General features: G+C 39.9%; 1 protein-coding gene across 2 annotated transcripts in view; it reads left to right on the top strand.

The window, feature by feature from the left end:
- The window catches only part of C6H9orf85 (chromosome 6 C9orf85 homolog), a 62,846-nt gene that overhangs the window by 3,828 nt on the left and 44,164 nt on the right, over positions 1–14,854 (top strand). The window contains exons 1-2 of one of the 2 annotated variants that reach the window (XM_060101369.1): positions 11,167–11,209; positions 12,065–12,141. The exons of the other annotated variant lie outside the window; for it this stretch is intronic. Coding sequence (XP_059957352.1) covers positions 11,179–11,209; positions 12,065–12,141 — 108 coding nt within the window. The 5' untranslated portion in view covers positions 11,167–11,178. Of the gene's footprint in view, positions 1–11,166; positions 11,210–12,064; positions 12,142–14,854 lie in introns of those variants that run through there. 2 annotated transcript variants of the gene reach the window in all.

The raw sequence follows: 14,854 nt of genomic DNA on the forward strand, positions 1-14,854 counted from the left end.
GATGTGTATGTTTTTAGACATCTAAGCACAATATAGTACATATGAAATAAAATGCATTTCTCCTTTCTCATTTAGAAAACTGAGTATGTCAGAACGTAGAGATTAAGCTCATTCTTTTTTTTTTTTTTTTTTTTTTTTTTTTGGTGGTACGCGGGCCTCCCACTGTTGTGGCCTCTCCCGTTGCGGAGCACAGGCTCCGGACGCACAGGCTCAGCGGCCACGGCTCACGGGCCTAGCCGCTCCGAGGCATGTGGGATCTTCCTGGACTGGGGCACGAACCCACGTCCCCTGCATCGGCAGGCGGACTCTCAACCACTGCGCCACCAGGGAAGCCTTAAGCTCATTCTTTTTAATGGGTGTATAATATTCTATAATATATATGTCGAGTAGCTTATTTAATTACTTTCCTATTAATAAACATTTGAGTCGTTTTCAGTTTTACACTATGACAAATAAAGTTGCAGTGAATTCTTGTATTCACATATTTTTTCCATGTCAGTTATTTGGTACCAAACATTGTGGTAGATACTAGGGGTATAAGGTTGAGCATAATATACAGCCATGCCTTTAATTGAAGCTTATAGTTTCGTGGGCAAGGTGACAGGCATTAATCACATAATCTTTTTGAGTATGTTAATACAAATGGCAGTACGAGCTAGGAAGGAAAAGTCTAAGGGAACCTTGAGAGTATCTAGCAGGAAGTCTTGATTAAGTTTGGAGGGTTTAAGAAGGCTTCCCTGGGCTTCCCTGGTGGCGCAGTGGTTGAGAGTCCGCCTGCCGATGCAGGGGACACGGGTTCGTGCCCCTATCCCAGAAGATCCCACATGCCGCGGAGCGGCTGGGCCCGCGAGCCATGGCCGCGGAGCCTGTGTGTCCGGAGCCTGTGCTCCGCAACGGGAGAGGCCACAGCAGTGAGAGGCCCGCGTACAGCAAAAAAAAAAAAAAGAAGGCTTCCCTGAGGTCTGAAAGATGGATAGCATTTAACTAAATGAAATGGGAAGAGCGTATATTATCTTCTTAAGGATGCTGTTTGTTTCATATGTGTAGTCAGCATTGTTTTTACTAGCATGTCTGAAAGTGTTAGAGCCCCAGGATCGCATGATTTTGTTAGGGCAGAAGTCAATTTCGTGGTCAATACTAGATCTCACTTTTAGGGGGTCATAGTGTACATTAGCATAAAACACTTAGATGTTTTGCAGTTTAAAAAAAATTATTTAGCCAAAACTTCCCTGGCTGTGGACTTTGGTTTACATAATACCAGTTGAATGTGAATTAATTTGGGGGGGAACACACTGTTTTTGGGAAACTCTTGTTACTACCTTGAAATGGAAAAGGAAAAGCAAAATCTGAGGTTATACTCTCTAAATAGTTTCGGAAATAAAGTTTTGTTAATAATAGCTAATGCTATGTACTTAAGTGTGTTAGCATGTGTGAATACTTGATACGTATTATCTAATTTGATCTTCAAAAATAACCCTAAGACAGGTGCTACAGTTATCCCATTTTGCATCTTGGGAAATTAGGACTCAGAGGTGAATGATGTGCCCAAAGTTACATTAATAGCATGTGGCTGGCTATCCATTGATTAGGTGTAGCCTGTGCTGGGAGACCTTAAAGAATGGGTAAATCAAAAGTCCCTTTTTGTGTCTGTGTGTTGGTTGTTCTTTTTGAATATTGTGTTTTTGTATATAATAGAAGCAATGTGACACCAGATTAGGGTTGGAACAGAGATGAGCTTTATTGACACTACCCCTAAACACTACCTGTTTGAAATGTTCCGGGGAAAGAGTCTCTTCTCATAAAGTGTGGCCCCCTGGAGTGTCACACATCACAGATATGGGCTGGTTGGAGCAGGTCCCATCTAATCAGCCAGGGCTCTGGAGCAGGGGTGGGGCTCCTCACTCATTTTCTGTGAAAGCAGATGCTAATTCCTTCAAGACCCTCAGCTCCTGGTTTAGGCAGAAAGCTGTCTTAAGTTTAAGGTGATATGATTACATTTATACAGCAGAACAGGATTCTGTGTTTACAAGCACCTTTATTCACAATAGCCAAAGCAAAACAAAACAAAACAAAAAACAAACAAAAAACCCCACAAATATCCTTCAACAAGAGAATAGATAAACAGATTGTGTCAATCATATAATGAAATACTATTCTGCTATTTAAAAAAAAAAGCTACTGATACATGCAAGCATGTAGGTAAATCTCAGAAATATTGTGTGGAAGGAAAGAAGTCAGGTGTTTCTCATATCTATAGAAATCTGAACAGTAGTTGCCTTGGGTGGTGGGGGAATTGACTGGAAGGGGTTCAGGACAACTTTCTGGAGTGACGGAAACATGAAGATCACAAGCATTTATTGAAACTCATTGAACTGAGCAATTTAAGGTCTGTGCATGACACTGATATAAATTTTACCTCAATTATAAACACATATGACAGCAGAATAACTGATTAATTACTCAGATGTCATGAAGTTCTGTTTTTGTTGTTTGCTTTTTGTTTGGGGAAATTGTAGAAATACTACCTATTATCAGTATGTTTTAAAAAGAAAACTATTTTTTTAACTTCTCCAGAAAGAAAACAAATGACAGGTTGACATTCTGTCATATTGAATATGTTAGCTAACCATAAGTCAAATTAATTCTAATAGTTGTCTTCTAATATTTTCCCATTTTTTAAGCTTTTATCTACAAACTCCAGTCATGACCCTTAAGTTAAATATTGTCTCTCTGTAAGAGGAATACAGATGATCGTTACAAAGTGGATCCTGGGAACTCCTTGGTGGTCCAGTGGTTAGGACTCTGCGCTTTCACTGCTGAAGGCGTGGGTTCGATCCCTGGTTCGGGAACTAAGATCCCACAAGCCATGTGGTGTGGCAAAAAATAAAAAACAAACAAAAAACAAAAACAAAGTGGATCTTGTTCATAAGATTACTGAGCCTGGATCTTATGTTTCCTAGACTGACTCCAGGATAGAGTCATAATAATTTAGTTGGCCATGATGCCTGACACTGTAAGATGAATGAATAAAACCTTGCTATGGAAAAGATACTATTGGTAAGGCTCATTTTTTCAGGTAGCTTGGAATCAAGTCATATGGGATCTTTGTCCTATCTCCTCTAGTCCAAAAATGTTGTAATTTAGGAAATGGTCTCAGATTGGTTTAGGTTATCTCTGATGTGAGTAATTTTGGTATGAGTTATGAAGTGCCAGTCATGGGAATAAGTGTTATTTCTTAATCAATGGGTTTCAACAATTAAGGTTTAAATGAGTGAGTAGCCATTAAACAAATCTGCAGCTGGGCAGGAATAGATTCCACTGTAGTTTCAAGGTAACCATCTTTGGCACTCTGGAGATCACCTGGGACTCCCTTTGATCTTTTTTCCAGATTGGGAAGTGCTTTTTTTTTTTTGCGGTACACGGCCCTCTCACTGTTGTGTCCTCTCCCGTTGCGGAGCACAGGCTCCGGACGCGCAGGCTCAGCGGCCACGGCTCACGGGCCCAGCCGCTCCGCGGCATGTGGGATCTTCCCGAACCGGGGCACGAACCCGTGTCCCCTGTATCGGCAGGCGGACTCTCAACCACTGCGCCACCAGGGAAGCCCGGGAAGTGCTCTTTTTTTTTTTTTTTTTTTTGTGGTATGCGGGCCTCTCACTGTTGTGGCCTCTCCCGTTGCGGAGCACAGGCTCCGGACGCGCAGGCCCAGCGGCCATGGCTCACGGGCCCAGCTGCTCCGCGGCATATGGGATCCTCCCAGACCGGGGCACGAACCCATATCCCCTGCATCGGCAGGCGGACTCTCAACCACTGCGCCACCAGGGAGGCCCGTGGGAAGTGCTCTTTGATATATTTCACCAAGGCTGTCTATTACATGGATTGAAATTAAATGTATCCTCCCCCCAATTGACTTCTTATTAAATTCAACATACTTTTTCAATTGACAAGGTGATTTAATCTATGGTGTGCTGGGCATTCTGATACATAAGAGTATTGTACTAAATAAAGGTCATAGTGCTAGTGAATATTCACTATTTTGAATGTTTTGAAGTGTAGTATTCCCTATCTTTTTTTTTTTTTTTTTTTTTTTGCTGTACGCGGGCCTCTCACTGTTGTGGCCTCTCCCGTTGCGGAGCACAGGCTCCGGATGCGCAGGCCCAGCGGCCATGGTTCACGGGCCCAGCCGCTCCGCGGCATATGGGATCCTCCCAGACCGGGGCACGAACCCGTATCCCCTGCATCGGCAGGCGGACTCTTAACCACTTGCGCCACCAGGGAGGCCCAGTATTCCCTATCTTTTACACAAAATAATCTCATCCATGTTTTGGGATATTTCATATACCTACATTCCCAAGGTGCTTCCACTTGAAGCCAATAAATTGATTTTGCATGTTTCTTATTTTTGATGCCTGCTACAATTGTTTTTTTCTACATCAACCATATGTTGTAGACATTTCATTTTCTGTACAATGAATGACAACTGAAATTAATTTGTCTTGATTTGGTCTATGTGTTAAGGAATACTACCATACTCACTGTTGGATTATAAAATTTTATAATTACATTGTCAACACTTGTTTCTACATAAAGTTAAATACTACCCTGTTAGAAATAAAGTAGTCTCAGAATTCTTCATCTAGGTAAATTAGTTCACCTGAGAGAGAGAAAGTCGTAATGTATATTAACTCTTCCCCAAATGGGTCATTTTCCGTTTGGAGAAACACTGTGCGGTACGGAGTGGCGCAGTTGGTCAAAGAACCTCAGGGATGACAGTTACAGGCTGCTGCGGCATTTGTTATTTTAAGCTATAGGACTCTCCACACCTGCACAAGTGTTATTGTGAGGTCACAGGCAGGTGTACAGAGAATCGTGTTTGTCCTCAGAGCAACCCTGCTGCCAGCTCACTCCAGCCTAATTGTTATTGATTTTTTTCTCACCATTGACTTTTGTGAAAGGAAGAAATGAAGTGAGAAAGGGGATAAACGGAAGCTAACATGCCTAAGATTCCTTTCTGAGATTTTCCTTATCACTCCAGGCCAAATAGCACTTAAATATACTGAATGAATTAAATAAACATTCCTCTTCTGAACTTGTCTATGTATGCAAGGCCCTCTATGTGAAGGTAATTATCATTAGCATTCTTTAGTTGCTAACTTAAGCAAAAAGGGAATTTATTGGAAAGATACTGAACTGCTCTCATGAAGCTTAGAAAAGGTGTTTGTTAATTTGTTTTGGTTGCTTTTTTAGTGTCCAAGATTCCCAAGTTGGCCATTTTTGCTGGGAAATTTTATACTCATTTGGCTTTGTGTAGATCCTAACTTGATACAGTCCTTGAACTTTTCAATGTCCCCTCCTCTAACCCTTCCAGTTTGCCTCCTAGAACTGATAGTTTACTATCATCAAACAGAGACATAGTGTTGAAAATAAAATTTCGTTCACTTTCTTGCCCTAACTGACTATTCCTGGGAACTCTGTTTCCCTATAGTCTTTAAGTAATGATGTTTTTTCACCCCACATCCTCAACCCCTCATTTAGAACCCTTTCTCCCATGTGTTGTTTCAGTCCATTTTTTCCTTGCTGAGAACCCCAGCTCTTCTGAAATGCATGCCATCGGACTATTTTCCCCTCCACATCCATCCTTACCTCCTTGTTAGTACCTGGCTCACTGCTTTTCCACAGTTTTCCTGTCATTAGACTTAGTGATTGCTACAGGCACATGGATAATCAAACATCTGATCTCTCAGCTTTTAGATCCCCCCACCTCAGAAATCTACTCCCATGGTCAAATGTTAAACCTCATTGCTGGTAACTGCTCCTCTTATAAACTTAAAACAAGCGAACAAACAAAAAGAACAACAAAAAAACCCACTGTCTACTTACCTGGTTTCCTTATTCCTCAATTTTTTTTTAACTCCACTGGGTGCTCATGTGCATTAACTTTTCCACTTTTCACGGCACCTCATTCATGTCCTTTTTTCCCTCATCTAGCTTGGAGACCATGTTCTATCAGTACAACTGCTCTTTTGCATGCATGTACTTCAAATCCCTTATCCTTCTTTCCTTCTGTGGTACTTACCTGACAGAAGCCTAACCTTGCTTAGATCCAGCTTTCTATCCACCATCATATCTACCAAACTACCTGCATCTGTACCCATACACTCTCCTTCCTGTTAAAATGGATGAAGTACCTGTCTCTGCCTAAGACTGGTCCCTTTCCTTGCACCCTAGAGCTCATTTCTTCTTGCCTACCTTAGGACTTAAAGGCTTAAGACTTCTCAATTGTCCATGTTCTGTTGCGTCATCAATCTTTCCATCTGTAATGGGTTATTTCAATTAAAAAGAAAATCCTCCTTAGATAGAACCCATGTTCTTTTCTGGCCCCACCCTATTTCTTTCTTCTTCCTTATAGAAAAGCTCCTGGATCTCCATTTCTTTACCTCCCATTTTGTTCTATCCCTATATAAATAATTTTTGTACATACCATTCCACTAAAACCACCCTTGTCAAGGTCATCGATCTCTGTGTTGCCAAATCTTTGTTAATGCTCAGTACTCATCTCACTCAATTGATCCGCGGCATTTGCCTCTCCAGCACTGTCTTGAAATAATTTTTTTCATTCAGTTCAGTCCATGACTTTAAATACCATCTTTATGCTGATACCTTCCAAATCTGGAACTCCAGGCCAACCTCTCTCCTAAGCTGCAAAGTTGTATATTTAACTACCTACTTGACCTCTATTCTTTTTTTTTTTTTTTTTTTTTTTTTTCTTTTCTTTTTGCGGTATGCGGGCCTCTCACTGTTGTGGCCTCTCCCGTTGCGGAGCACAGGCTCCGGATGCGCAGGCCCAGCGGCCATGGCTCACGGGCCCAGCCGCTCCGCGGCATATGGGATCCTCCCAGACCGGGGCACGAACCCGTATCCCCTGCATCGGCAGGCGGACTCTTAACCACTGCGCCACCAGGGAGGCCCTTGACCTCTATTCTTAAATATCAAAAAGGTTTCTTAAGCTTAACATGGCAAAGAAAGAACTCTTAATTTTTCTCTTTCAAACCTTTTCCTCCTCCTGTGCTTCCCAACTCTGTAAACAACTCCACTATTTACCCAGTTCCTCAAACCAAAATGTAAGAATTACCCTTGATTCTTGGCCTTTTCTCACATTCTGTGTTTCAGTTTGTCAGCAAGACTGTCAACTGTTAAATTATCTTAATTTTCATAACCTTCTCATTATTTTGGTAATCGGCTTTTTGTTAGAAGACTATGGTTGACTGAGACCTTTTTACCAAAAAGCATAGTCAAATAGATTGATCTCAAGCTGTGAATTAGAATTCCAACACTGTCAATTTAGGCCGTCATTCCTATACATAGATGTGGTCTGTTTTGTTTTGGTTTTGATCCGGTTACTTTGAAGAATAAAAATATTTTGAAGTGCATGCATTGGGTAGGAAAAATTTTTTTTGTCAGTTTTTGTCAGATTTCAGATTTGGATTTTTGGCCACAGATATTAAGCTCTTATTCAAGACAGTGGCAGCATGGTCTGGTAGAAAGACATTGATCTTGGAGTCAAAAGATTTAGGTCAAATTGTCTAGTATGTACTGGCTCTGTAATCTTGGATAAATTTCTTAACTAGTCAAGATCTTAGTGGGTTTAGCTATATTATATAGCTTATATAGTTTAGCTATATTATATTAGCTATATTTAGCTTAGTGAAAGTTAAGTAAGGTCTATGAAAATGCTCACATGGTACCTGGCATGCAGTGTTAAGTATTCTGTAAATGCTAGTCCATTCCTTCATCTTACTAAGGTGTTCATCATGCTCATGCTACGCCCTCAGTAATGCCCTTCCTGGTTAATCCCACTGGAATGTCTCACTCCTTCCCTGTGGCATTTATTGCCCTCACCACACATATAGTGCATGTCTTATTAGTTATTAGTATATATATGTCTTGGCTTCTTTCTCTTACACATACATACACAAATGCCATCTACCTCTGGCGGGAGGGGCTCAAGCATTTTTTTCTTAACTACTCATGGTGTACTACGTAATATGTAGCAGCAGTTCAGTGCTTTGGAATGAAGGAATGCAAATCAAGTAGTTCTTATTGACACTGTACAATTGATTGTTGGTCTTTGTTAATTCATCTGTCTTTATTGACATAACATCTGTCTTATTGTTATGTAGCAAGCATTTGCAAAAGATGAGTGTAGTATGAATCCTTCATTCAGGAATCTCAGACTAGTAACTACTCTAAAAAGTGAAAAAAGCTAAATATGGAGCATTTTCATTTATTAAACTTTTGTTGAAGTATAACATACAACATATAGAAAGTGCAAAAATCATAATAGAGTTCAATGAAGTTTCACAAACTGAACCCAGTCAACTCAGATCAAGAGAATGTCACTGACCTCTCCTATTCACCACCACTCTCTCCTCTAATAACCATTATCTTGATGAATATGAAGTATTTTTTTTTTGCGGTACGTGGGCCCCTCACTGTTGTGGCCTCCCCCGTTGCGGAGCACAGGCTCTGGACGTGCAGGCTTAGCGGCCATGGCTCACGGGCTCAGCCGTTCCACAGCATGTGGGATCTTCTCGGACCCAGGCACGAACCCGTGTCTCCTGCATCGGCAGGCGGACTCTCAACCACTGCGCCACCAGGGAAGCACATGAAGTATTTTTAAATAACCTTAAAGTCACGGCTTTTGGAGTCAAAGGAGAGAGAGTTATAGGTGCCTGGATGACCAGCCTTTCTTTACAGAAATAGTATTAGTGGATGTAGGCAAGCATCCTGATGGATCATCTTAGTGGATTTTTGACTTCTAAAACTATCAAGAGTAAATTTGAACTTGCCTTTAGCTTTGGAGTTGATTATTTCAACCTCAGTCCTAAATGTCTTCCAATTTATCTACTTACGAGGTTGAATTACATTTTTAGAACTTTATGGTGCATATTTTCTTAGATATTTTATCAAGTTCATTTCTAATTGGAATAGTTAGATTTATATTCTAAAGTTAATGTAATTATTCAAATTGTCCTTACGGAACGCAGTTGTATGACACATTTTCTTTTCTCTTTGTTTTTGCTTTGGCAGAGTTATATGTTATTAACAAAGAAGTATTTCTTCTTGTAGGTGATAGAACTATACATGTATAATAATTTTCAGTGATGGCCCATCAGCATTAGAATTCTGTTGTAGCTTTATATTAATTGCACCTGGTTTTGAAGGCCATTTACAACACGAATATGAAATACCAAGCTAAACTAGGGATTATTTTAAATGCTTTATTGTTCTGTAAAGATTTGTATATTATTAAATGCTCAGCCCTGTCTTACCAGGTGGCTGACTTGTTTGTTTTGAAATTACCCATGTCCCTGAAGTCATCAAATTGAGTAATATACTTGACATCATAGTATATACTTGTATTTGTGAATGTTCTGTATACCATCATTAGCCTTTATCACAAGACATTATAGTAATATGATATCATGTTTCCTGTAAACGTGAATGCTTGTAGGGCATAATGCTAGATCTAATTTTTAATAAAGTTAGAATAGTCATATGGGATAAGTTGTCATTTATCATCCATATGAAAGAATATTATGGTTACTTTTACATATGTGATGCTGTTGCTCCACTTTAAACCCCTTATTATTGAACCGTGGATGGTTCTTTGACCCTCATATGATGATTTCGTCGGCTGTTCCCTAGTATATTTAAATAAAAAACCTGGTTTATCTTGGTAGTTAACTCTCTTCTTAGGGATTCTCTAGAGACACCTTTATTAATGCCTACTTTTTGCTACCCAGTAAGAAAAAATCAGTCAAATTTTACTAAGTCTTCTTCTTTTTTAAAAATCATTTCCTACAATTATTATTATTATTTAATATAAATTTATTTATTTATGCCTGTGTTGGGTCTTCATTGCTGCGCTCAAGCTTTCTCTGGTTGCAGCAACCAGGGGCTAATCTTCGTTGCAGTGCGTGGGCATCTCATTGCGTTGGCTTCTATTGTTGCGGAGCACAGGCTCTAGGCGTGCAGGCTTCAGTAGTTGCGGCATGCCAGCTCAGTAGCTGTGGCTGGCGGTCCCTAGAGCGCAGGCTCAGTAGTTGTGGCGCACAGGCTTAGTTGCTCCACGGCATGCGGGATCTTCCCAGACCAGGACTCGAACCCACGTCTCCTGCATTGGCAGGTGGATTCTTAACCACTGCGCCACCAAGAAGTCCCCATCATTAAAGTTTTAAAGTCTGAGTGCCCATTATTTGGTGTCTGTGCTAAGCAATAAGGAGATGAAAATAAGACCTTGTTCTGGCCTTCATGGTGTTGTAATATAGCTGGGGAGTTAAGACCAGTGTACAAGAAGAAATAGTGAGCAAACTAGAAATTTTATTGACACCTTCAGGAAAGGCTGAAAAATATGGCCTGTGTGACCATCTGTACAGTCTCTGCTGCTCTACTTGTGGATAAATCCCACTTCTGGTTTTAACACTTGACTGGTAGAAGTACAAAGAAGGTATGAAAGAAGATGAATTGCTGCTGTTTCAAATTAAACCCGTGTGTCACGTTAGGCTTTGATCTGCAACCTTTTGAGGACTTATTTTACAAGATTAACAATGGTCTTTGAAAACATAAGATGTCTTCCCCATTCTGTGACACCTTTGCAAATTTGTCATTGAGTAGTAGAGATAGATAACTCCCTCTCTTTGTCCCATTGGGTTGGGACTGAATGAAACAATAGAGTTTTTAAATCTGCAAGGCTACCAGTCAGCCTTGAATCTCCAGTGACTCCCCCACCCCGCAATCCAAATCCTTCCAAAAGCCCAGTTTGAAGAAGCTAACAGTTAATCTATTGTTTTGAACACTATTTTAACTCTTAACAATACTATTGCTTACTATTCAGATTTCCCTCATGCCCATTACTTTTGTCTCAACTAGATGTGCAGCAGTGTGAGGAAAGAACTGTGTATTGTAAATCTTCTGAATCCTTGCGAGGCCTAGCATAGTACTGAGTACACACTAGCTTGTAATTTTTTCGAATTGTTCCTGTAGACAGCAGAGAGATGGTCATGGTACATGCTGTACTTACTTCTAACCTGTGATACATTTTATAATTTGACTGTTGGAAGGAGTCCTAAACTTGGAGTCAGGGCGAAGCAGGAGTAGACTCTTCAGATTCCTTCCTGTATGACTACTGAGTCACTCTCTGTAACCATGGGTAAGTTATATCAACTCTCTACAAATTAGAATAACAATACTACTTTCTTCCTTCCACACAGGGCTGATGTGAGAATAAAATAAGAACTATAGGACAACTTCAGATTTTAAAAAAACTATGGAAATAAAATGTAGTAGTTTTGTTATAGGTGATTTGCATCCTTCATTTCAGAACACACCTTAATTTCATCCCTTAGTTTTTTTATATTCTTGTCATCAGAAACATCTTTCCTTTTTAAGAATGAGAAAATGCTCTCAACTGAAGTTAGGTAAGTCACACGTGAATACTGCGCTCTAGACTAAACAAATCATGGCACAAACCTAATTTTTTGTGACTTGACTCCTCAATCAATTGTCAGCATATACAGGCTATTCTTATGATATATTAATGTGACCAGAACAAGGCAACTATCTTTGAAGAAATTAACTAGCTTCAGTATGGCAGTTGTCCTTGAATACCTGTACCCAAGTAAATGACATACAATGCTGATTTATTTTAAAAGATAAAATCATTTGGTTTGTGGACATTACCAATTATGCTTGGAAGAGTTAAATCCATAAATTCCTAAAATATGCTATTAGAAGGAAATGAATATCATTGTTCTTTTTTGTTTAATACATGCTAAACAATGGTTGGTCAGTAGTTTGTCTCTTAAGATGACTAACTTAGTGCATACCATACCGGTTGGACAAGATCTCAAATTGTGACTAACTTTTAATGAGTGCTTATAAAAACGCATGTGTTGCCTCATGACACTACACAATTGCTGCTTGAGTAGGGCTTTTTGCATTCCAATTGGATTGTACATAGTTGGCCTATGTAGCTCACTACTTTAGTTTACACTTTATTTTTTAGGTCTCAGTGTGTTGAAAATCTGTGAAGAACATGGTAGAAAAGTAAATCCTCCTCTTTTAGAACATTGCTTAGCAAAGGTAATATTTTCTTTCTTAAATGAATTTTTCTAACTTTCGAATTTTGTTTTGTGCCTTTTAAGCAAATAACATATAATACTGCAAGGTTACCTTAGGAACAAGCCAGCAGGTTTGGCCCCATTTGCCAAACAATTAATATACCAGTGTTAGAATTTGAGCCAAAACATAGGACAAAAACATAGACAGAATTTTACTCTGCAAAATTTTGTGCTTTTCTTTTTTTCTTTTTTCCTTTGCTATTTAGAAAACCTTGAAAGCTGTAGGGGAACACTTTCTACTTGTAACTTTAATAGAATGCCCTAAACTAAAAGGCATCTTTTTATGGGTTCTGCCTCTGCTGTCCTGATTAATTGTGTGACCTCAGGCAAATCTCTTAATTCTCTGAGCCTCAGGTTTCTCATCTGCAAAATGAAGATAATTATGCCTGCCCCTAGCCACAGGAATGTGGCTAAGAATAGCAGCAGGGAGAATTTTTATAAAGGATTAGGCATGTGGTTTATAGATTTATGATAGCAGTCTTTTATGTAAAAATTATTTAGTTTGCTATTATTTTTATAGTGAAAACCAAAAAGACCTGTTTTATAATAAACCATGTAAATAAATAACCTTTCCCTAAGCATGCTTTTGTCTAGACACCCGATCAAAGTACAGACATGTCCCATAGATATGAAATCACTCAAGGACTTGCATAAGCAAAAGAACATTGACCAGAACTGTAAACAACCAAGCAGGGAGTTAAATGATAAGTATAGTAGAAGATTTCTCGAGAAGCTAGAAATACATGTATTTCGCTCTATCTCCTCTAGTTTTGATAGACATCCTCTGTTGGAAAAGAATGTATCAGGACCTCTCTTCCCTGTGCTTCCCCCAAATACTCATTAACTCTCCTGTTAATTAAGTTGTACTATTTTCTGTATTTGATGATGAGAGTAACATGGGGTTGTGAACAGTAGAGGGAGAAACAAAGGTTGAGAATCACTGATCTGGAAATTACCCAGATTTCCTAGCATGTTCCTAATCTTAGATTCCATAGCTGATTGAGATTTGGTCTGACGTTTGACCTTTTAACTAAGGCAGGGTTAAAACATAGGGAAGAGTGAAGAAGAAGTAATTTCCCAGCTTTCAGAGTGTTTAGATTTGGCCTAAATTCCAGGAATAGGAATAAAGGCCATAAACTATTTCTATAAATTCTATTTTTCCTGACCATGAGAAAGTCAGCATGGAAAACAGATGGTTTCTATACAGTACAATACCACTGTGAACCGTGTCTGAATTAAAGGACTTTAGACATACAGACTGAGAATCTAGGATTAATTACATTTAGGGGTGATATATTTTGATATTAAACTTTGGAAAAGCTTCTTAAGTAACAGCCCTTCTGGACTCTTGACCTATGTCTCTAACATAGGTTTTCCTGTCAGTTCTGAGGTTATTCTGGACAACACTGTACGTTTCAACAAACACTGTATGTTTCAAAGATTTCTCTAAGTTTCTCGATTGGAAATCAAAGTGCATCTTCCCAAGTAATGATGCTTTCAATGGGGAAACTAGAAATCAGACTGAGATTTAGTTTCTTTTTCTTTTAAATTTATTTATTTTTATTTACTTATTATTTTTGGCTGTGTTGGGTCTTCGTTGCTGCACGCGGGCTTTCTCTAGTTGCGGCGAGCAGGGGCTACTCTTCATTGCGGTGCGTGGGCCTCTCATTATGGTGGCTTCTCTTGTTGTGGAGCATGGGCTCTAGAGAGCGGGGGCTTCAGTAGATGTGGCACGTGGGCTCAGTAGTTGTGGCTCGTGGGCCCTAGAGCACAGGCTCAGTAGTTGTGGCACACGGGCTTATTTGCTCCGCGGCATGTGGGATCTTCCCGGACCAGGGCTTGAACCCGTGTCCCCTGCATTGGCAGGCGGATTCTTTTTTTTTTTTTTTTTTCTTTTTTCTTTTTGCGGTATGCGGGCCTCTCACTGTTGTGGCCTCTCCCGTTGCGGAGCACAGGCTCCGGATGCGCAGGCCCAGCGGCCATGGCTCACGGGCCCAGCCGCTCCGCGGCATATGGGATCCTCCCAGACCGGGGCACGAACCCGTATCCCCTGCATCGGCAGGCGGACTCTTAACCACTGCGCCACCAGGGAGGCCCGGCAGGCGGATTCTTAACCACTGCGCCACCAGGGAAGCCCTAAGATTTAGTTTCTAAAAGAGAGACAGTATGGAATGGTGGGGCAAAATATGGAATTTGGAGTCAGCATGGTCTTGAGCCCTGGTTGTATGACTTTGTAGTTGTGTGATTGTAGGCAGATTGTTAAACCTGTCTGGATTTGTTCCTTCATCTGTAAAATAGGAATAATACTATTTATCCCTAAGATAGTCATGAGGAAATTATATGATTAACTGTGAATATTGATTTTTAAGATGATACTATATAAGTGTCATTGTTATTATTATTACCATTATTGTTATTATTTCTTCTCACACTAACCAGTGGTGTTTCAACTATAGTAATCAACTTTCTTTCTAAGGAAAAGTATATCACCTCCTTGGTAGACATCTAAGTTGAAGGAGAGACAAAGACAGAGAGAGAGTGGGCAGGTGAGTGAGTGAGTTGATGACTAAATATTGAGGAATGGATAATTTTAAGGGGTAATCAGAGGAAGAAGTATTAGCAAAGGATCTTGAGAAGGAGCAAATGGAGTTTGGGGTACAATCCTACTTTGTAAG

This window comes from Mesoplodon densirostris, chromosome 6 (genome assembly GCF_025265405.1).
Source record: "Mesoplodon densirostris isolate mMesDen1 chromosome 6, mMesDen1 primary haplotype, whole genome shotgun sequence".
Classification (NCBI taxonomy): domain Eukaryota; kingdom Metazoa; phylum Chordata; class Mammalia; order Artiodactyla; family Ziphiidae; genus Mesoplodon; species Mesoplodon densirostris.